The sequence below is a fragment of the Suncus etruscus genome, chromosome 9, assembly GCF_024139225.1.
Source record: "Suncus etruscus isolate mSunEtr1 chromosome 9, mSunEtr1.pri.cur, whole genome shotgun sequence".
Lineage (NCBI taxonomy): Eukaryota > Metazoa > Chordata > Mammalia > Eulipotyphla > Soricidae > Suncus > Suncus etruscus.
This window is the reverse complement of record NC_064856.1, coordinates 46,945,534-46,969,474: the sequence shown is the minus strand read 5'-3', so window position 1 is coordinate 46,969,474 and position 23,941 is coordinate 46,945,534. Positions and strand designations below refer to the sequence as shown.

Below are 23,941 nucleotides of genomic sequence, written 5' to 3'. Positions count from 1 at the left end.
AACCATATGGGATGCCGGGATTTGAACCAGCGACCTTCCGCATGTAAGGCAACAGCCGTCTTACCGCTGTGCTATCTCTCCCGCCCCGAGAGCCACATTTTTAAAACCAAAAATACATAGGATGGTACACTGTTTTTAGTTTCAATAAGTTTTTATTGAGAATATTCTGCATGCAAGTATCCACATAGGTCAGGAGAATACAAATAACACAACTAATAAAACAAAAACTGTAGAACGATATTATTTATCAATAACGTTAAATTCCGTAAAATTTGCCTTACAATGTAGAGAAAATTACATCCTGACAATGGCTGGCAGAGTCACAAACACTAATGTGAACATTGGCCTTGGTTCTGATCAGAGCTGTGTGGAGCCGGCAGTCGGGGCTGCACACAGGGCGCGCATTGACAGAGGCTAGGAGCAGAGTCCTGACTCCTGGAGCAGCCGCCTGGCACACAGAAGAGCCGCATTAAAAAGTGTAAAGAGGGGGTCGGGAAGGTGGCACTAGAGGTAAGGTGTCTGCCTTGCAAGCGCTAGCGTAGGACAGACCGAGGTTCGATCCCCCGGCGTCCCATATGGTCCCCCAAGCCAGGTGGATTTCTGAGCACATAGCCAGGGGTAACCCCTGAGCGTCAAATGGGTGTGACCAAAAAACAAAACAAAAACAAAAGTGTAAAGAGGGCCCGGAGAGATAGCACAGCCGCGTTTGCCTTGCAAGCAGCCGATCATGGACCAAAGGTGGTTGGTTCGAATCCCGGTGTCCCATATGGTCCCCCATGCCTGCCAGGAGCTATTTCTGAGCAGACAGCCAGGAGTAACCCCTGAGCACTGCCGGGTGTGGCCCAAAAACCAAAAATAAATAAATAAAAAGTGTAAAGAGCTGCATGTGGCTCGAGAGCCGCAATCTCTGAGCAGATGCTGAAGCAGTTTACACAGCCTGAGATTGTGGCCAGGCAGCCAGGCTGAGTCTCCTCCCTGGACACTGGGCACCAGGCAAGGATGAGCATAATCATGCCTGGCATGTGGCAAACATCACAGAGTTTCATTTATTCTTCGAACCTGGGAGGTTGTCAGAACTCACACTGAAAGGCCCGAGCTCCATCCCAGCCCACATCTTAAGGCTCAATAAGTGCCCTGCAGACACCCCATCTACCCTGCAAGCAGTGATTGTCTCTCAGCTCTCAGTTCCCGGGGGCATTTGTACCTCCAAGCAGAATCCTACAAGGCCCAGCTCTAACCCTTGCCTAGCCCACGGGACACATAAAGGGCTGAGGTGGGGATTGTCATGGGGCCTAGTGAGGCTCTCCCACCCCTCATCCACCCTTATCATCTCTTAGGACATGTTTAAGTTTCTTTCTCCCTTGTGCCCACTTAAGTAAGGACTGTGGCTCCTCTGCAGATGGGCTCGGCCGGGGTACTCAGCTAGAACCAAGGACTGAGCCCTTGCCAAAGTTCAGTCCTGAATGTCAAGTCTCTGACTCAAGACTGAGTTACGGAGCGGGGGTTGCACACCAGGTAGATCCCGGGGAGGCTAGATCTGGGGAAACCAAGTGGCTTGCACTTTCTATGCCCCTTAGGACATCTGCGAGGACCCCCGGCTCTTTGTGGATGGCATCAGCTCCCACGACCTTCACCAGGGCCAGGTGGGCAACTGCTGGTTCGTGGCCGCCTGCTCGTCACTGGCCTCTCGTGAGTCGCTGTGGCAGAAGGTGAGTGTGGGCAGGGATGGAGTGGGTGTGTGTCTGCAGGGTGGCAGTGCAGGTGCATACCTGCAGAGGGGACTAGGAGGCAATGGGGGCACCACGGGGCTTGCTAGAACTGACAGAGCTCAGAATCACCTGCCCCCCACTTTCCAACTCCAGACGCTAGGTTGGGGCAGGGAATATATTGCATGGCTATTGAGGCGATTGGGAGGAGTCCTCTCCCACCCGTTGACCTCCACGGTGTCCTAGAAGCCCCTCAATGGGATGTATACAACTGTGAAATGTGGAAGTGGTTTGGGCAGATTTGTGAGTGGCTTAAGAAAAGTTGTCTAAGGTCCAGTAGTGGCTGTGTGACTAGGCCAGTCCCTGTCCTGCCTGATCGATCTCCTTTTCATTTAGGTGGCTGCTTCCAGTTGTCTTGTTTGAGATCAGAGCCCCCTCGTGGTAGTATTGGGTAGTGCAGGCCCGAGTCCCCCTAGGGCTCTCCTGGGGGGTGTGTATGTGAATTTGAGCTCTTTAAAGACCTGGCAGAGCTGAGTCCCAGGTTCACATCCCTGTGTTAGGCTTCACACCTGACTCATTCCTGCCCCTGGGGCTGGTGGCAGGGCACCTGGAACTCACCTTGAGCTCAGTTAATCTCACTGTAGTGGTCAGACAATTAACTTCACCTGAAAACTTGAAATGTCAAGCTTGGGGAGTTGTGAAGGTATAGAAGACACTAAACTTCAGTTTTTAGGTCTTTCATCTTTGTAGAACACAGAGGTATTTGCACACAGGAGGTAATTGTTACCAGCTGCCAGAGGGAGCTGGACCTGAATCTGTGGTCTGGACTAAGTGTCGAGCTGTAGTCGAGATTATGATTAGGGCTGTGGTCAGGGCTGTGTTTAGGAATGTGTCTGGGACTATGGTGACTTTTGTGTCTGTCTATGTCAGACTGTGCCTGAGGCTGTGGTTGTCTGTGGTTGGGGCTATGGTTGGGTGCGGTCAATTCTGTTTTTCGGTGTATGGTTAGGGCTGTGGTTGGGTCTGTAATTGGGAATAGCAGAGTTTGCATCTGAATCTGTGTGTGTTGTTGGGTCTATGGCTGGGGCTGTGGTCTGGCATAGTAGGGCACCTGCTCACTTGTCTTGTTAGTTCTGAAAATGATGTGTGTGTGTGTGTATGTGTGTGTGTGTGTGTGTGTATGTGTGTGTGTGTGGCCTCACTGGGCTCACCTGTCTTGTTAGTTCTGAAAATGATGGGTGTGTGTGTGTGTGTGTGTGTGTGTGTGTGTGTGTGTGTGTCTGTGTCTGTGTCTGTGTCTGTGTCTGTGTGTGGCCTCACTGGGCACCCTGGAATAGTGCTGTGACTGAAGAGCATCTGTGCTGTGGCCATAGACATGGGTAGTCTGGGGGTGTCTGGAAGAGCCTCGGGAAGCCATGTTGGGGGTAATTTCATGGGCCTCACAATCCCCACAGTGGGCAGTCGGTTTTGGGCATAGGTTGGTCTGAACTGCCTTGCCTCTGGCATCAGTCCTGGCTCAGAACCAGTTTCTTCTGCTTCTGGATCCCCCTTGGTGAAATCTGGGCAGGAGGTGAGACCTGTGGGGCTGGCTCTGTGCCTCCCCTCTGCCCTGTAATTGCCTGTTTATCTGTGGCCTCCCCCTGGGGTGTACTCTCTGAGGGCAGAGCTGGTCCACCATCCCTTCCTGCGAGTTCTGCAGGAACCTGGCACAGAGGAGCACAGTGAAGTTTAGAAAGGGAGTCCAAGAGCTCGGCTGAAATACTTAGTATATTGTTTTGGGGCCACACCTGGCGATGCCCAGGATTCATTCCTGGCAGACTTGGGGGACCATATGGGATGCCATGGATTAAACATAGGCCAGCCACATGCAAGGCAAACACCCTAAGCTCTGTACTATCTCTACTGCCCCAAACCCTCGATTTCCTTTTTATTTGTTTTGTTTGGGGCCCTGCCTCATGGTTTACTCCTGATTCTGTGGGAATCAGGAGACATATATGGGGTGCTGGAGATTTAACCTGGGTGCACTTGCAAGGCAAGTGCTTTCCCCGTTGAACTCCCTATCATTTAGTACCTTAATTCTTGCTCTCCCAGTCAATTGACCACAGCAGCTGCAGGTCAGGCCTCTCTCCTCTCCAGGGTGAGGGGTGTGCCTCAGGGTGCTGTGCCCCCATTCCTCTTCCCTTGCACTCCCCACTTGGTAGCAGAAATACCTGTCCATGACAGGAGCCTGCCCTGGACACTTTGTGACTCCAGGCAGGCATAGTTACGCTGGGCAAGAGACTGAGTAGAGGTGGCTGAGCCTGGAGGCTAGGCAGGGCCTGCACTAGGACTAATTGTGCTCAGTCTCCTGTAGCCTCTGTAGGGCCAGGCTGCTGGATCCCAGAAGGAGGCCAAGGCCCGGGGGAGCTCATTACCAGCCTTCTCCCCCCTGTCCCCACTGACTGACTGTTTGTTGTCAACCCTCACTTGTTGGGCCGTTGCCCTGCAGGGCCTCCCTTTCCCACCCTGTTTTCTCCACAGAAGTGGGTGATCAGTCTGAGCTGTACCCCTATTCCCCCCTGCCCAGACACTCTGGGGATGCCTTCAGGCACAGGTAGATCAGTCTGAGCTCCCTCACATGCTTCCTCCTCCAGGAAGCTTTCCAGCCCTCCCTTCTACTCCAGGGCCAATTCTAGTGGGGGCTGAGCACCCACCTTCCTACCCTTGGCCTATGTGTGATCCTGATTTAGTCCCCAGGATTGGGGAGAATGAAGATGAGCATTTTTGCACCATCCCTCTGCTTGCTTCCACCACTTTCTCTGTCCTGCCAGGTCTTTTGTGCAGCAGTGTCCTCATCCTCTGGTGTTTCCCTACTTGGTTGTACTCATGTGGGCAGTACTCAAGTATTCATGTACTCATGGCCCAGACTCCAGATAGCTCAGAGCTGATGCCTTGTGAGTCCTCCTGAGTGGGTATGGGAGGGCAGGGCCATCTCTGTTCTCAGCACAGAAGGCTTGACCAGGGTGGAGGGGATGGGTAAAAAGTTGGAAGGGCCTGGGTCAATGGCACTGACTGGCAGGGGGTGTCTGAGATTGGGGCAGTCCTGGGTGAGGCCTTGGGCATCCTGGGCCAGGCTGGGTTCCCTGAGCTTCATTTAGAAGTGTGGAGGTCCTGGAAATGGTTCAGCATGGAGGACCTGAACCCCATCCCTGGAAGCTCATGCTTAGTGCCCTCAGCACTGTGCCAGATGGGGCCCTGTTTCCCTGTAGACACTGGAGGCAGGGGGTGCTATGCCAGTGTGGTCTTGTGGACCTTGGCACTGGTAGATGTGACCTTTGTACAGATCAAGGGGAGGGTTCGAAGGCATCATGACATCCCAGTTTGATCCTCAGTACTGTACGCCTTCTCTGCCTTCTCCATTAGTCCCCCTCCTGCACAGTCTGGGGTGCTCTGGAGGCCCCCAACACTGCTTGGCATATTGAATCATCCAGCCCCATTGGCTGAGAATCACCAGGAAAGACTGTCAGCCCCCTGAGCTCTGTTTGAGAATAACCTGTCTCCAATGTCAGTAACTGAGAATGTTTCTCCCTATTCTTTGTGAGGGGTCCACGCCCCGACTCTCAGTAGCGGCTTTGCCACATGCTGACTAAAGGCAGCAGAGTGGAAAAAATACAAAGTGACTTCCTTTTTTGGGGGGCGTTGCTCACACCCAGCAGTTCTAAGAAGTTACTCCTGGCTCTGTGTTCAGAAATACTCTACTGGCAGTTCCAGAGGACCATATGGGATGCCAGACATCAAACCCAGGTTGGCCATGTGCAAGGCAAGTGCCTTAACTGCTGTCTTATTATTATTTTTGTTTTGTTTTGTTTTTGGCCACACCCGGCAGTGCTCAGGGGTTACTCCTGGCTGTCTGCTCAGAAATAGCTCCTGGCAGGCACAGGGGACCATATGGGACACCGGGATTCGAACCAACCACCTTAGGTCCTAGATCGGCTGTTTGCAAGGCAAACACCGCTATGCTAACTCTCCGGGCCCCTGTCTTATTTTTCTTAACCCTCAAGTCAATTTTCATCCTCAATGGCCAGCATTAAGGGTTTCCTAGGGCCTGATGTAATAGTGTAGTAGGTAGTATACTTGCATTACAAACAGCGGACCAGGGTTTGATTCCTGTAACCCCAGATAGTCCTCCGAGTCCCAGCAGAAGTTATTCCTGAGCTCAGAGATGAGAGTAATCTTTGAGCACAGCTGAATATAACTCTCAAACAAAAAGAACAGGGGCTAGAATCATGCTAGTCCAGTAGGTAAGATGCTTGCCTTGCACATAGCAGACCTAGGTTCAGTCCCCCGTGTTCCATAGGGCCCTCCATTCCACCTCCCCTGCAGCACCGCAAGGAGAAATTCCTGACTGAAGAGCCAAGAGTAATTCCTGAATACCATCACATGTGCTCATAAAACAACCAAAACAAAGAAACAAACAAAAACAATGAGAGAGTTTTCTAGATTTCCTTTTAGTCTTTATTTTTCCAGTTTGGTTTTATGTTTTTATTTGAGTTTATTTGTACAAACTTCGGGGCAGGTTTTCCTGCCCGGACCCTTCCTTCTTGCCCTGAGAACAAGTTCTGCTCAGCTCCTGCAGGGTCTGGCCCAGGGTTGTGTAGTCCTTGCCTAGGTCCCATGAGCCCCTTGCTCCCTGTCCAATCTGCAGGTCCAGAGTGTGGTGGCATGCCCTTCCCCTGTGCCAGGTCCTGACTACACCCCCATAGGCTTGTGCATTTGGCTCTCCTGCCCCCAGCCCAGCTTACCTTGTGGCCACCCCCTGCCAACTGCTTACTCTAGTCAGCCATTTTAATTAGGATGTGCACCCTGATTTCCCAATTGTTTCCACCCCAATACTGCTGTGTCCCAGGGATCACCATGCCTATGAGGCTGGACAATGCAACCACACTCTTGAGTTTATTTCCATCACCTTGACCACTAGCTGCCTCATCCTCCCCACAGCCAGCCCCCAGATCTCCTCTCTGCACACGCTTGCAACTGAAGGGTCATCTCACCAGTCTTGTCCCACAGGTGGTCCTCTCACACCTTGACCTGGATGTACCCCTATCCGTCAACCTCTTTTGTCACTACTCAGTGTCCATGTTCTGTTTTCCTCCTACCCCTACCTCTTGTGATCACATCAGCCAGTCTCTTGACTATAGGACTCATCCATTCATTCAGTGTTTTCAGGGCCCTGAATTGGCAGGCCCTGGTCTCAGTGTTGGCCTAGAATGATGAGCAACACAGACCAGCCCTGCCTATCCAGTGATTTTATTTTTATCCAGTGATGTTTTGAGCAAGGATATTTCATGATATTTCAGCAGTTTGGCATCTTTACCATATGATTCTCTCCAATACTTTTTGGGGAGTAGCCCACAGAACTGACCTCAAAACTTGGGGTACTGTCTTCTGAGAACAAAGAACTTTATCCTGCTGTGAGTGTTTTCTGAGATCTCATGGATATACTTAGCTTCCGTCTGGCAGTTGTGGCTGTGCTTCTGGTCCACTAGGCTCCTCAGGCTGTTTTATTTTTTTTTCCTTTCCTTTTTGGTTTCTGGGTCACATCTGCTGATGCTCAGTAGTATCTCCTGGCCCCTGGTTGTACACTTAGAAATTACTCCTGGTGGACTCAGAGAACTATATGTAGTGCTGTTTGATTCCTGTAACTCCAGATAGTCCTCCGAGTCCCAGCAGAAGTTATTCCTGAGCTCAGAGCTGAGAGTAATCTTTGAGCACAGCTGAATATAACTCTCAAACAAAAAGAACAGGGGCTAGAATCATGCTAATCCAGTAGGTAAGATGCTTGCCTTGCACATAGCAGACCTAGGTTCAGTCCCCCGTGTTCCATAGGGCCCTCCATTGAACCCAGGTTGGCTATGTGCAAGGCAAGCGCCTTACCTGCTGTACTATCTCTCTGATCCCTCATCAGGCAGTTTTCAAAGATGTCATGCCTGAGTGTGCGCTTCTGTCATTTTTTCTGTGATGGCATGTTGAGGCTCCATACAAGGAGGAATGAGAGTGTGAGATGAGAAAGAGAGAACTGTACATGGGTCTGCCATAGGGGCACTGAGTTGGGACGAGGCAGCTGGTGACTGTGAGACATTTAGGTTCTCAAGATATGCTGGTATGTTCAGATATGCTGGGTGGGGGGTTAGGTATACCCCTGTTCATTCCTGCAGGGTTGATTTTTATGTTTACTGCGGGCTCACTGCAGTGTGATAATAGGGTTCTGAGGGAGAGGATGAGAGGAGACAGGGTGGAACCTGGTAGTGGGGGTGCCCTGATGCTGGAGGTGGGCAAAGATTGTCAAAGCAACTGGGAAGTGGAGACAGGGCCATGGCCTCCAGGGAGAGTCTCTGATCAGCTGCCCTATCTGCTCGATGCTACCTGGCCTTCTGGGTGAGTGGGAATCCTCCAGTCTTTGCTCCTACAACTTCCCCTCCTACCTCTTTAGCAGTGCTCCTTCTACACAAGGCAACTCCTCCTCCCTCTCAACAGTGCTCCTCCTGCACAAACAAGCGGCTCCTGCCCAACTTGGGAGTCCACAGGGCCGTTTCCACAGCAATTGACATCAGCCACTCGGTCCCCCAGGAGCTTGCCACCCTCCCGCTTCCCTAGGCTGCCTCCAGCACTGCTGCTGGGAGGAGGCATTTGGGGACTCGTCTCCTTACACACACCCCACTTAGAGGATGGCAAAGCCGGGCAGAGCCAGTGGAAGAGCGGGGAGGGCAGGAGGGTAGGCGGGGCCCTGCGAGTGGCCTCCTGCCTCTGCCAGGAGGCCCCAGCCACTCGGCTCCCCGACGGTGGCAGCAGTGGCAGTGGTGGCAGTGGCAGCCGCAGCAGCAGCAGCAGTAGCAGCAGCAGGACGATGGCAGAGGATGGGCCACAGAAGCCACAGCTGGAGATGCCGCTAGAGCTGGACCAGGACCTGACCAAGCAGATGCGTCTGCGCGTGGAGAGCCTGAAGCAGCGTGGGGAGAAGCGCCAGGATGGTGAGAAGCTGCTACGGCCGGCGGAGTCCGTGTACCGCCTCGACTTCATCCAGCAGCAAAAGTTGCAGTTCGAGCGCTGGAATGTGGTGCTCGACAAGGCGGGCAAAGTCACCATCACGGGCACCTCGCAGAACTGGACACCCGACCTCACCAACCTCATGACGCGCCAGCTGCTGGACCCCGCTGCCATCTTCTGGCGCAAGGAGGACTCGGATGCCATGGATTGGAATGAGGCTGACGCCCAGGAGTTCGGGGAGCGCCTATCCGAGCTGGCCAAGGTGCGTAAGGTCATGTACTTCCTCATCACCTTTGGCGAGGGTGTGGAGCCCGCCAATCTCAAGGCCTCAGTGATCTTCAACCAGCTCTAATGGCCCCTCCTGCCCTGCCCACCCCGCCTGCCCCCCAGCCGTGTATATTGGGGACCATCTGCTCACTGTTGACTAATGTCTGGCTTCGCCTGGATCCCCTGAGCGCATCACTTCCCTCCTCCTCCCCTCCTGCGCCCGGAGGAAAGATGCAAAGACTCTAGTCTAGAAGCTCAGCTGGCTCCTGCCACTACTTTCCTAACCTTGAATGTCTGGTGGGGACTAGAGTGAGGATGGAGGGACCAGAGCACCTGCCTCCACTGCCTTGTCTGGAGCAAGAGGAAACCAAAAGAGCAGGACTGAGAAAGAGGAATCCAGAGACCCAGCGTCAAGCCACGTCCACAGGGAATTGGGACAGGCCTTTGCTGCCCCACTAACCTCCATCCAGAAGCTGGAGTACTGGACTGAACACCCAACCAGGACTACACATCGGGGTATTCCAGGACTTGGGAGAACAGGGTATCTGCTGGCTAGATTAGGGCCATCAGGAATGATGTTGTGCAGGCCAGTTTTTGGTCTGGGAAATAACGTCAGGAGCAAAGGAAAGGGCAGTGCATTTCACAAGGCACAGTGATTCTGCCTCTGTCCATTTTCAGAGATGCTCTGTCCACACGGAGTGGCATAGGAGGGTATCTGGTTGGTTCCAGTGTGGTCTGGGGGAAGGGCTCCCCAAGATTCATGCAGGAGAGTAAAGGCTCCCTCTGCTGTGGGGAGCTGTGAAGAGCCCTTGAGATGCAGGCAGGAGTTGAGAACATGAAAGATGCCGTTGCCTCCCAGTCCTGTATCTTGTTGGAGTCGTCAGTGACATGAGGTCTGGGGTGGGGCTGCTGTGATGGCAGAAGTGGGTGAAAGTACAGTGGCTGCTCATTGGTCACCACAGTGCAGACACCTTCATCCACTCCAGCCCCCATATCTGGTTCCCCTCCAGTAAGCGGTAAGCAGCCAAGCCCCAGTAATGGTCCTGCCACCCTGTGTCCAGGCTTTCATGATGTCCTAGTAATGGGCCTTCATCTATCCTGAGAGCAGGGTGGCCAGGGCCAGGGATAGAGACAGGTAATTGAGGGTTTTGTTTGGCGTATGTTGAGGCAAAAATTTGGGGACCCCCACCCTGCAGTGGAGCCTACTTTTTATCCTCTTTGCTTGACCTCCCTCTGCAGTTCTGGGGAGTCCTCACAATTCAGACAGCCTGTACCCCACACTGTCCCATCACACAATGCCCACATACCCCTGCTGTGCCTTCTGCGCATCCCCAATAAAGACTGTGTCCCCAATAAAGCCTGCTTTTCTCTCGGTGTGAGCCACCTCTTTCCTGTAACTCCTCTGACTCCGTCCCACTTTAGACTATCTGGGCCTTAGCACCCCTTCTCCACTCTCCTCCTACTCACTATTTGGCGCCCTCCCAAGCAGTACTCAGAGCCTCTGGGCTACCTCTAGAGATGCTCTGCTCCTGGGTTGGTGCTCAGGAGTTTATGGGTATGGCACTACTCTGGCTGTGGTGGCCCACACACTTTAAGGGGTGCAGCTGGCACGATCAGGATTAGTCTGGACTGAGTTTAGATCCAGGTATTCTGGGCCCATGCAGGGACTCGCAGCTCTGACATTCCCAGTCACCCCTTGACCAGCCTGTGGAAGCCGTGTAATGCGTCCTGCCAACACCCCTAGCAGATGTGGAGAATGTGGGGGACATATGGAGCCAAGAGCCATTCCCAGTCTCCGCTGACTGGGGGCCAGGAGAAAGTGGACAACTGATGCAGTAAGGGCAGGGTTGGGTCTCGGGGTGCTGCAGGTTCAGGCCCTCTGACCGTCTCCCACTCAGATGCTGGACTAAAGCCCCCTGATGCCTTATCACTTACCCACTTGCTCCTGAGATCTCTGTCCCTTCACCTCTCAAGCTCACCAGTTTGGGGCAGGACAAGCAAGGTCCAGAGGAGGCTGCCCTCCACCAACTACATGCATAGAGCATCTGGGATGCCCCCAACTCTGGGTCTGTGGACTTTTGCTTGTCAGTGGCCACACCGCCGTGCCCAGGGTTGTCCTAGCTCTGTGCCAGGCCACCGGCAGTATTCAGGGTTATACTAGCTCCACCAGGGCCACACTGGCAATGTCAGGTTATTCTAGCTCTATGTTGGGGCCTCTAGCATACAATGCTTCTGCTCACTATTGAGGCATCTCTCCAGCTCATGGGTCTGTAGATCTTTGACTTTATGGCCTCGCCCTGTGTTGGTCAAGGGACACTTCAGCTTACCTGATGGGACTCTAATAGGAAACACACCCCTTTTCCATGAGCTCCAGTTGGTCCTTTCTCTCTGCTCCCTTCCCCAGACTCTATACCTCATCCTCTCAGAGCTCCTCTCTGGTGATGGGTGGGGTCAGGTCTCACCCTTTATCTATGGGTCCCCAGGACAGGCTGCAGAAGAGATGAGAGCTGTTTTCTGTGGAAACCATGAGAAATCATGGGGTACAGACCTTGCCCTCTGCTGCTGGGCTTCCAGGGTCTGTGGGGTGGGCATGGGGCTCTGGGCCTGTTTTGTTCCTGTCTTGGCCTCTTCCTGATGCCCCTCTTAGACGGAATGGCCAGTCCTCTTCTCTTTGTTCATTGTCACTCTCTATCAGACTTGGTTCCCTGTTCAGTTATTCTGAGGAGTGTCATGAGAGAAGGTGGCCTGAGGGAACCTGGCAGCCCAGGGCTGGAAGTCCTCTGGGTACTGGTGTGGGGGCCATTCTCCTGCTCTGTCACAGTTCATGGGTCACTATGGAGCAGGGTGGCTGGCCAAGGGAGCAGCCTTAGAGCATGTGCCATGGTCAGCCTACCATGACCAAGAATCAGGATCTGTGGCCCTGCTGGGAGCTCCAGCCTTTTCCCATTCCATCAGAGATCCTCAGAGAGAGAGGAACTGGGCACTGAGTGTCCTCAGGCAGGCGCAGAAGTAGGTTCCCCTGGTCTGGGCTTGCAAAGTTGGGTGACCCTAAAAACCCACCGTACCCCCTCAGCCTGCATGTGGCCTCCATCAGCAACACTCCTGCAGGCCCTGAAATGTGTGCCAGCTCCCTCCCCTGTGACTCATGCCCACACAATCCCCAGCATGCCACAGCCCCACGTTGACACCTTCTTCAGCCCCTGCCCCTGCTGTCCTGAGGTCCAGGTCAGGAGGTTGAGCTGTGTGGGCTTCAGTGCTGGTCCCCAGAATCAGATGACCTAAGTACTTAGCTCTGTCTTAAGAAGCCCCAGGAAGACAGAGCCTGCTCCTACCCAGGGGAGTGCTGGATTCAGAGGCCCACCTCACCCGTCCCACTTCAGCTGTGAACAGCCTATATTTCCTTATCCAGGGAATATGCCCTTTCTTTTGCCCAGTGGTGCTCAGAAGACCTAGCCTAGGTGACCCCTATTAGGGGGTCACCCCAGCATTATTTGTCTAAGTACTCGGTGCATACACCTGGTGGTACTTGGAAAAACACATGGTGCTGGGCTCTAACACATGCCAGGCATATATGTGCTCTACTCCTTTGGTCTGGAATCCCATCCCAGATATCATTCCATCTTTAAATATCCCTAGATGTCTCTGAAATGTAATGACATAGGGGGGCAAGTTACCAATAATACAACTAACGTCACACAACAAAAATCATTTTAGTGGATGAGGGAAAGTACTCAAAGGCGGGTGGGAACACAGGCTTTACAAGTGGGAGCCCTGGGTTTGGTCCTGACATTTCATGGTAGCCCTGAGCAATGCTGGGAACAATCCCATACTACTAGAATTATTTTTGTTTGTTTTTTGGGCCACACCTAGTTGTGCTCAGAGATTATTCTTGGCTCTGCACTGAGAAATTGCTCCTGGCAAACTTGGGGGACCAAAAGAGATGCTGGGGATCTAATTTGTTGGCCAATGCAAGGCAAATGCCCTACTTGCTGTGTTATATCGCTCTGGCCCCTAATTTGCTATAATTAATTATTTTATTATTTTATTTTTGCCACAGACGATGGTGATTAGGAGTTACTCCTGGTTCTGCATTCAGGAATCACTCCTGGCAGGGCTCAGGGGACCTAATGGGATGCTGGGAATTGAATCCTGCTCAGTAACATGAAACTACCTGGTGCTGTGCTATTGCTCCAGCCCCCTAATCATTTGTTTTAATTCTCTCTTCTCTCTACTCCTCTTTTCCTTCATGTTGCTGAGAGACTGGGGAGTCTCCCACATATGGCTACAGTGTTCCCTAGGCTCTGCATTCTTTGTGCAATGTTTGCCAGGTCAAACATAGTTCTGGTTTGGTTCCTTCAGTGTTCACACACTTCCTGGCTATGAAACTCTCACTTCTTTTTAGCTGCAGTGCTTGCCAGAGTCACTCCCCATTGTTCTGTGTTCACAACCCTGGGCTGTCACATGGTCAAAACTTGCTGGCAGCACCAGATCACAGATAGCAGTGCAGCCATGATCATATTTGGCACAAGTGGAACACTAGGGATTTGAATTCATGACCATCACTCATCAAGACCATCAATCACTTTGAGCCCCTGTGCCTTTCTTCTGGACCCCTCTATTTTTTCAGTCTGCTGTATCTTATAAGTGTTGTGTTTTGTTAATTTATTAGTTTCTAGATGCCACCCAAAAATTTCGGCCCTGGTTCTGTGTTTTAGTAACAGATTTCTGTGTTGTGATCAAGTGTTGTTTTTTTTTTTCTCAAGGTGTATGTGTGTGTGTGTGTGTGTGTGTGTGTGTGTGTGTGTGTGTGTGTGTGTGTGTGTGTGTAAAATGTTAACTTAGGGGGGGCCAGAGAGATAGCATAAAAGTTTGCCTTGCATGCAGAAGGTTGGTGGTTCGAATCCTGGCATCCCATATGGTCCCCTGAGCCTGCCAGGAGTGATTTCTGAGCATAGAGCCAAGAGTAACCCCTGAGCGCCAGCAGGTGTGGCCCAAAAACAAAAAAATTAAAAAAAATAAAATAAAATGTTAACTTAGGCACCACAATTTACAGTACTCTTAGGTGTACAATGTCCTAATGTCACATTTACCACTGTAGTGCTAGTGTCCACCAGTGTCTAAGATTTCCACCACCTACCTCCTGGGTCCCTGGAACTACTTAGCATCAACAGATACTTAGAAGAGTTATTCTTCCAATCTGATCCATAAGTATATGAATGTTTTACTTCTTGTTTGCTTGAAAAGGATCTGATCAAAGGTCTGTTGTTGCAAGAGTCCCCTTTATGTATTTTCTTTGTGATCTATTTGTGAAAGAAACCAGATATTTGGGGCTAGAGATTATAGTGTAGTAGGTAGGGTACTTGCTCTGCAAGCTGCCAACCTGGGTTTGATCTCTAGCACCACTTATGGTTCCCTGAGCCCCTGAGTAATTCCTGGGTCCAGAGCCAGGAGGAAGCTTTATGTACTAATGGGTGTGACCCAAAAACCAAATAACAAAATAAAATTTTGTTTGGGACTTTGGACATAGTACAGTGTGGAGGCATTTGCCTTGCACACGGCTGATCCAGGTTTGATCTCTCATATGCCATATGGTCTCCCAAGCTCTCCAGGAGTACTGTAATTGCTGAGTACAGAGTAAGCCTTGAGCACCAATGATGTGGCTTTAACAAAAGAAAAGAGAAAAGAAAAGAAAAGAAAAGAGGAAGGAGAGAGGGAGAGAGGAGAGGGAAGGAGGAAGGAGGGAAAGAAAAGGGAGGAGGAAGAAAGGGAGGAAAGGAAGGAAGGGAAAGAAAGGAGGAGGAAGAAAGGGAGGAAAGGAAGGAAGAGAAGAGAAGGAGGGAAGGGAGGGAGGGAAGAGGGAGGAGGGCAGTTTGTTTTGTGGTGCTTTCAGCTTTCTGGGGTCCATGGCTTATGAGTACTGGGCTGAAACCCTTCTAGGAGATTGGGGTTCTGAAGTGTCACTGAGTTTCATGGTGACATCACAACAGCTTTGAGAAGAAAACTGCTCCTGGGATTGGAACCCACCACCCAGCATCCAGGCTGAGGAGCCTGAAACACAACCAGGCCGTGAATCCCAAGGGACCCCCAGCCTAAGCTCAGAAACTTCAGCCAAAGTCCTTCCCCAGCCCTCATATTCCTAAGGCTGTTTCTGTTTGTCCTCTCAGCTCCCTGCTCCCCCTTCAGGATTTCATATGTCTCTGAGTCCTCTCCTGTGTTTTCTTGTTTGTTTGTTTTGTTTTATTGTTTTTGGGCCACATTGAACAACACTCAGAGGTTACTTCTGACTCTGCACTCAGATATTGCTCCTGGCAGGCTGGGGGGACCATATGAACTGCCCAGGATCGAACCCGGATCCGTCCAGGTTTGGCTGAGTGCAAGACAAATGCCCTTCCACTGTGCTATCATTCCAGCCCCTTAAGTCCTCTCTTGATGCCAACCTCCTGTTCTCTGCTATTGGTTTCCCTAGGGGACAATTTATTTTTTAAGCTTATTTATTTATTTATTTACCTATTTATTTATTTATTGCCATATCTGGCAATTACTCCTGGCTCTGTATACAGGAATTACTCCTGACCTGGCTCAAGGGACCATATGAGATAAAAGGGATTGAACCTAGTTCTGCTCTGTGCAAGGCAAATGCCCTACCAGCTGTACTATTGCTCTGCCCCCCTCAGGGACAGATAATATGTCAGAATATACCCTCTATTCTTTTCCTTACCTTTCCAATTTTCTTATCTGTTATTTTCTTTTTGGGGGCCTACACCTGGCAGCGCTAAGGGCTTACTCCTGGGTCTGTGCTCAGGGATCACTCTTGGTGGGGTTCAGAGAACAATATAGTGTGCCAGAGATTGAACTCAGGTGGGCCATGTGCATGGCAAGTGCCTTACCCCCTGTACTATCACTTCAGCATCTACCTTTCCAGTTTCAAGATGAGCTGGTTCCCTGCCATGCATGTCTTGCATAACTGCAGAAGTTTTAGCTGGGCTGTGATGTGTCCACAGACTTGAGATCACTCTCCTGACCTAGGCCCATCTGGCCAAAGGGATCCTTTTCAGACCATTCCCGAGTCCTCTGCTGGCTCCCTGAGATGTTGCTCCCCAGGTTTCTGCTGGCTAGGCAGGCTCTCTCACTTGCAAGGCCCCACAGCTGGTCCAGTGCTATGATGCAGGAGGGGAAATTGGGGTTCTTTGGGATCCTTGAGTCTAGATCTCCAGACCCTGGAGACTCATTAAATACTTCTAGAGCCACTGAGGGTTTGCAGGTAAACCTCAGGCTGGGCTAATGATCCTCTGTGGCCTCAAGCACCCCCCAATGCCCTCTGAGGCTTCAAAACCCCCCCCTTTCCCCAACCCAGTCCAGAGCTTTCAGATAAGGGAAGAGCCAGGGCAAGTCATAGGCAGCTTCAGTGTTGCTATCCTGGCTCCTGTCTATATCTCAGTCTTTCTGTCTGGAAAGTGGGGTTCAGACCCATGTATATACCTCATCTCATATATGCTATTGAATGAAGAGCTTTTTTTTTTTTTTTTTTTTTTTGCATACCTGGAAGTGTTCAGGGGTTACTCCTGCTCTCAGGGATTACTCCTCATGGGCTTGGGGGAATATTTGGGATGTTGAGGATGGAACCTGGGTTGACTGTATTCAAGGCAAGCTTCTTACCCTCTGTACTATTGCTCTGGCCCCTGGATGCTGAGTTCTGCCCTACATGGGAGAGACAAGGGTGGCTTGGGAGATTTACCTAGAAAGGGCATAAAATTGGCTAGAAAGGGAAGCCAGGAGGTAGGAAAGTGGATGCGCCTGTGTGGGGCCTTTCGGCTTCCAAGCACAGAGGTGGGCTCCCTACCAGCAGCCATCCTGTCTACTTCTTCTAGTTTCTAGTACTTCTCAGCAGTAAGCATGGAAAGATAGTGGGTGTATATGAGAGTAGGTGGAAGTGTGCATGTATATGTGTGTGGTGTTTGTAAATGTGAGTGTGTGTGTTCGTGTCATTATATGTAAGCATATGTGAATGTATATGAGATTGTATGTCTGTGAATATGTGAGTTTGTATGTGTGTGTGAATGTGTGTGGGAGTGTGTGTGTGATTAGATGTGAATGTGCATGAGAGAATGTGTCTTTGAGAATGTGTGTATGTGTGTGTCTGAATGTGTGCAAGAGTGTGATTTTGTGTGAGCTTGTGTGGGAAAACATCTGTAAGGGTGTGATTATGTGTGAATGTGTGCGAGGGTGTATGAGTGGTTTGTGTGTGTGTTTATGTGTTAATGTATGTAAGTGTGTGTGTATCTGTGTGCATGCATCCATGCAAGTGCAGGTGCTCAGCCCTGACCCAACCTCTGCCTCCCACACACCGAGAGGATAAACAAAAGCAGCCTTAAGAGTGCAGGGTCCGGGCCCGGAGAGATAGCACAGCGGCGTTTGCCTTGCAAGCAGCCGATCCAGGACCAAAGGTGGTTGGTTCGAATCCCATTGTCCCATATGGTCCCCCGTGCCTGCCAGGAGCTATTTCTGAGCAGACTGCCAGGAGTAACCCCTGAGCAATGCTGGGTGTGGCCCAAAAACAAAAAAAATAAATAAATAAAAAAGAGTGCAGGGACCAGGAAGAGCATTTGGCTGAAATGTCTGAGTTCAGGTGGGGGGCTACACCTGGCAGTGCTCAGGAATCTCACTTCTAGCGGGCTCAGGGGACTATGGGATGCTGAGGAATGAACCTGGGTCAGTCACGTGCAAGGCAAGCGCTCTACCTTCTGTGCTTTTGGTAGGCCCTTGGGATTCACAACCTGATTATGTTTTGGGCTCCTCAGTTTGGATGCTGGGTGCTGTGCTCTATTCCTGGGAGCATTTTTCTCTAGAAGGAGCCTCTGTGTCTCCAGGAAGCCCAGCCTCTCCTAGCCCAGATCCACAAACCATGGATGTTTCAGACTTGGTTTGGCCCTTCCCCCCTACCTCCTCTGTCTACATGCCTCTGTGGGTCTAGGGCAGTCAGCCCTGTAGGACTGACCCCAGGGCACCTTCTTAGAAACTGCACCTGCCTGCCAAGTGGGGCCTCAGGCCTGTCTTTTGCCGCATATGTATGTATCCATCCACATCAACCTTAGCACTTCCTTGCCTCTCCCATCAATGGACTGTGGGGTGCCGCTGAAGGCTGCAGAGGAGTGCAGGTTGAGGAATTCATCTTTTGGATGCAGCCACACTTGGGTTTGAATCCTGGCTTCAGATCCAGGTCTGCCTGCCAGCCAGCCAGATGGTGTGTATTTTTCAGTTGTGAGGCCCTTAACATGTTTCTTGCCTCTCTGAGTTGGGTTTGCTTATCTGTAAGTCATGAGTTGGGCAACTATAAGAATTACACAGTAATAACCCTTGAGGTCACAGGCTTGGTATGTGGCACTCCTATGATACCCCATAAATGGTCACTATAGGATGTGACTACACAGTATGCCTTGTGGAAGACCTTGAATATTCAATCCCTGTCACCACAAAAACAAATAAACCCAATGTTATTAGAGTCTCAGTTTCTGCCTGTGCATTTATTCAGTCTTAATGTGTAGTGAGTACCTTTTTGGGTCATGAACTCATTGGGGCCTAGACTTGGCATGGCCTAGACAGAGATGACCCAGCGTGGAGAGAAGGAGTTGATTTTGCTAAAGGTGGGGGTTCAGAGTGACTGGTGGGTGCAATAGGAAAGGAAGGTGCCATTCATCATAACATAATGCATTCACCACAGCCATCATTCACCATAGCACCATTCTCTCCAATACCATTCCCCACAGTACCATTCACTGCAGTGCCTTCACCACAGCGTCATTCAGTAGGCACCATTCACCAGATTACAGATGGAGGCAGCAAGGCTCAGAATTTCAAATCCAGCAGAAGCCCATGGAGCTCCAACCCCTACAAATGAGGGGAAACTGAGGCCCAGAGATAGGCAGTATTCACCTAAGTTCCATATTGGATCATGACAGAGATAGGGATTGGGCCCAGTATTTTATTTCTATTTTGATTCCCTGGAGACCTGCACCTCAGGAAACTGCATGTGTCCTTCAGCCTGCCCCTTCACTAATTATCCCCTCTCTCTCTCTTCAGGTCATCCCAGACTGGAAAGAGCAAGAATGGGATCCCGAGAAGCCCGAATCCTATGCTGGCATCTTCCACTTCCACTTCTGGCGTTTTGGGGAATGGGTGGACGTGATTATTGATGATCGGCTGCCCACAGTCAACAACCAGCTCATCTACTGCCACTCCAACTCCCGCAATGAGTTCTGGTGTGCCCTGGTGGAGAAGGCTTATGCCAAGTAAGTGCTGGCAGGGGGTTGGGTACATATGGGGGTGCACTGTGGATAAGGACCAAACAGAGGTGTTTTCTGGCCTGGGCTGTTTGCACAGGAGGATGAGGGACTGATGCAGCATCACCCAGTGTGAACAGAACCTGGTACCCAAGGTCTATCAGCTGACCCTCCACTGGTGGGGGAGGGGGCTCCAGCATATAATAATCCTGCACAACCACACAGGGAACAGGAACTTCTCCCACTGCTGCCTTCAAAGACAAGCTCTGAGGCATATCCATATTGCTTACAGAAAGGCTGTACTAAACGCATTCTCACCAGTAGTGAGAGTTCCTTTCTTCCCACATCCATGCCACCATTGGCTGTTCTTGTTCTTTGTGATGTGTGCCAGTCTCTGTGATGTGAGATGATAACTCATTGTGTTTTTTTTGGCTGTTTTTTTGTTTCTGTTTTTGTTTTTTATTTTTGGGCCACACCCAGAAATCCTGGCTCTGCACTCAGAAATCGCTTCTGGCAGGCTTGGAAAACCATGTGGATTGCTGGGGATTGAACCCTGAGTTGGCTATGTGCAAAGCAAATGCCCTACCTACTGTGGTATCACTGTGGTCCAAAGAAACCTCATTGTTGTTTTGATTTGCATTTCCTTGATGGTTAGTAATATGGAGCAATTTTCTAGTGCCTTTTGGCTATTTGTATTTTTTAAGAAAATGTCTGTTCATATCACCCAATTTTTGATGGGCTAGTTGTTTATTTTTTCTTGCTAAGTTCTGTAAGTACCTTGTATATCTTAGATATTAGCCCCTAATAAGATGGGTATTGGGTGTATAGTTTCTTCTATTCCATGAGTGGCCTTTGTATCCTAGCCACTGAACTTTGAAGTTCAAAAGCTTCTCGGTTTTTTTTTTGTTTGTTTGTTTGTTTTTTGGTTTTTGGGCCACACCCGGTGACGCTCAGGGGTTACTCCTGGCTATGCGCTCAGAAGTCGCTCCTGGCTTGGGGGACCATATGGGACGCCGGGGGATCGAACCGCGGTCCGTCCGAGGCTAGCGCAGGCAAGGCAGGCACCTTACCTTTAGTGCCACCGCCCGGCCCCAGAAGCTTCTCGGTTTAACGTAGTCCCATTTGTTTAACTTTGCTTCTACTTGCTTGGACAATGAATGGTGTTTCCTCCTTGAAGATGCCTTTAGTCTCAATGTCATGAAGTGTTTTGCCTACATTTTCTTCTATATGCCTTATAGTTTTAGATCTGGAAAAACAATGTGATTTTGCTCAAAAAAACTGGACCCAGCAATATTACTCCTAGGGTTATAACCTAAAAACACAAAAACACAATACAAAAGCATTCGCCACACTCCTATGTTCATTGCAGCACTATTTACAATAGCCAGAATCTAGAAACAACCCAGATGCCTGACAACAGATGAGTGGCTAAAGAAGCTGGTGTATCTACACAATAGAATACTATGCAGTCATTAGGAAAAATGAAGTCATAAAATTTGTCTATACATGAATAGACATGGAGATTATTGTGCTAAGTGAAATGAGTCAGAGGGAGAGGGATAGACATAGAACAGTCTCATTCCTCTGTGGGATATAAGAAAAATAAAAGACAGTATAATGATAATATCCAGAAACAATAGAAATGAGAGCCAGGAAGACCAGTCCATGATATGAAGCTTACAACAAAGAGCAATGAGTGCAGTTAGAGCACTTACTGCACTGAAAACAACCATGACAATGATAGTAAAAGAGAGAAGCAGAATCCCTGTCTCAAAGACAGGCAGGGTTGGGGGGAAATGGGAAACATTGGTGGTGGGAAAGTTGCATTGGTGAAGGATAGTGTACATTCTTTCTTTTTTTTTTTTTTTTGGTATTTGGGCCACACCCGTTTGATGTTCAGGGGTTACTCCTGGCTATGCGCTCAGAAGTCGCTCCTGGCTTGGGGGGACCATATGGGACGCTGGGGGATTGAACCGCAGTCCGTCCTACAGTAGTGCTTGCAAGGCAAACACCTTACCTCTAGCGCCACCTTCCCGGCCCCGGATAGTGTACATTCTATGACTGAAACCCAACTGAACATTTTTGTAACCACAGTGCTTAAATAAAGAAATTACTTAACAAACAAAAAACACCCCCAAAGAAGAGCTCTACCCTTTTAGCCACCCAGGCAGGTGTTTAGGATTTGCTGCTTCTACCTGGTGCTGGACTGTGGCCTCAGCAAGCATCCACCCCTCTTGCCTGCTGAGCCTCCCTGGTGCTCAAGATGGTACACACCACAAGATGCTGCCTGGGCACCCCATATGGGCACAAGCAAAAGTTTACTGAGCCCCTGCAGCATAGGACAGGCCAGCCGAGGAGGGAGCCTTGCCTCAGTTCTTCCTCCTAGGTGTGTTCTACAAAAGTGTGTGCATGTATGACTATAGTTGTCTGTGTGCATGTATGTGTTTGTGGTACAAGTTCAAGGAAACAATGGGAAGACTCCATTGTGTGCTACTCCTTGCAGTGCTTCAGGATACTATACATGAATAGACATGGAGATTATTGGGCTGGGATCAAGCAGCACATGCTACAAAGCATATGTGCTCCAGTTCTTGTCTTCACAGCTCCTGCTTCTGCTTTTGGTTGTTGCTCTCTTCGTTTTATTTTGGGGTCACAGAGTGGTTCCTGACTCCACTCAGCGCTGAGGGTTGCTTCAGTCATGCTGGCGCCTCCTGTTGCTGGGGCTCCTCTCTGGCCTTTCCCCAGGAAAGCAAAGTGCGCCCCCTAGGGATTGCCAGCCCCATGCAGCAGGCCACTTTCCACCTGTTCATTCACCCACCAAAAGCCTCAGTAGACTTGATTGTTTTTAAGTTAACTGGTTTTTTTTTTCCCCTCATGGTGATAAAACTCAATATTTATCATCCCTGTCTAATTAAGTGGCATCTTTACATTCATATCCCCTTTGTCGGTACCTAACTCTTTATTTTTCAACATCTCCAATATAACTCACTGCTAAACTATTTTCTTATTATTTGGGGGAACCACACCCAGTGGGGCTCAGGAGTTGTTCTGGGATCTGTATTCAGGAATCACTCCTGGTAGATTTGGGGGACCACATGGGGTGTGGGAATTGAATTTGGGTTGGCTGTAAGTAAGGCAATTACCTTCTGTACTATCTCTCTGGCCTCTAAATTATATCCAACATTATCTTAGACATGTAATTTATAATACTGTTATTATGATTGTATAATTATATTATTTACTTAATATTATTCATAGTTTACAATATTGTTAATTGTAGATTTTTATACACAAATACTTTCAGCACTATGCCTTCCAGTAGAGTGCCCACATCCCTCCACCATTATCCTAGTGTCCCCCAAATTTTTTTTTTTGGTTTTTGGGCCACACCCGGCATTGCTCAGGGGTTACTCCTGGCTGTCTGCTCAGAAATAGCTCCTGGCAGGCACGGGGGACCATATGGGACACCAGGATTCGAACCAACCACCTTTGGTTCTGGATTGGCTGCTTGCAAGGAAAACACCGCAGTGTTATATCTCCGGGCCCTCCCATAATTTTTTTTTTTTTTTTTTTTGGTTTTTGGGCCACACCCAGCGATGCCCAGGGTTACTTCTGGCTGTCTGCTCAGAAATAGCTCCTGGCAGGCACGGGGGACCATATGGGACACCGGGATTCGAACCAACCACCTTTGGTCCTGGATCGGCTGCTTGCAAGGCAAACACCGCAGTGTTATATCTCCGGGCCCCCCTCCCATAATATTTTATCCATTTTATCTTTCTATGAAGATAGTTCTCAGTTTCTTGTTGACTTTGGAATTTATTACACTTTTACTTTGTTTATTCATATCCAGAGTATGAGAAAAATCCTTCTCCTGTTCCCCCTCCTTCTAATTTAACTCAATGTAGTACACTAGATCCATTCATGTAATGGCAAATAGTATAATTTCTTCTTTTCTTATAGCCTAGTGATATTCTATTGGTATATGTATCACAGTTTCTTTATCTCGTCATCTGTCCTTAGACTCTTGGGTTATCTCCAGATTTTGGCTATTGTGATTAGTACTGCAATGAATATAGGAGTACAAAGTTTTTTTCTGAATAATAATAATCCTTGGAATAGATGCCAAGAAATGGAATTTCTGGGTTGTATGATAGTTCAATTCTTAGGATTTTTTTTCTCTGAAGTACAGATATTATTTCCAATCCTTAAATTAATTCTCTCCTACCTCTCAATCTCTGGCAGCCTTTATTCTGCTTTTTGTTTCTATGAATTATCTCTTCCAGGTTATTCAGATAAAGGGATCCTACACCATTTGCCCTTCTTGGCTTTGGCTTGTTTCTCTTAATGTTTTCAGGATTTATCATTCATATCATGGTTAATGTTCTGTCCTCCTGGCCAAATGCCTGCTACCATGTGTATGTGCCAGGTTTTGTTTATCCATTCATCTGCTAGTGTACACTTGGCCTTTTGGGAAAATGCTGTCATGAGTATGGTTTGTTCAAATGTCTGTATCCTGGCTTCAGTTCTCTGAATATAAATATAGGTCTCAGGATGATTTGCCAAATGGTAATCTCTTTTGTTGTTGTTTTGAGGCCATACCTGGAGGTGTTTGGGCTTACTCCTGGCTCTGCTCTTACTGATTACTCTTGGCAGGGCTCAGGAACCATA

At 49.6% G+C, this 23,941-nt stretch overlaps 2 protein-coding genes across 2 annotated transcripts in view; both read left to right on the top strand.

Annotated features, from left to right (window-relative positions):
* CAPN5 (calpain 5) overlaps window positions 1-23,941 on the top strand; it is a 60,838-nt gene that overhangs the window by 24,012 nt on the left and 12,885 nt on the right. The window contains exons 3-4 of the mRNA XM_049780503.1: window positions 1,578-1,709; window positions 19,074-19,282. Of these exons, the coding sequence (XP_049636460.1) occupies window positions 1,578-1,709; window positions 19,074-19,282 (341 nt within the window). The remainder of the gene's footprint in view (window positions 1-1,577; window positions 1,710-19,073; window positions 19,283-23,941) is intronic.
* Window positions 8,590-9,081, top strand: OMP (olfactory marker protein). The gene has a single exon (XM_049780458.1). It carries the CDS (start codon window positions 8,590-8,592, stop codon window positions 9,079-9,081), a length of 492 nt encoding a protein of 163 aa, XP_049636415.1.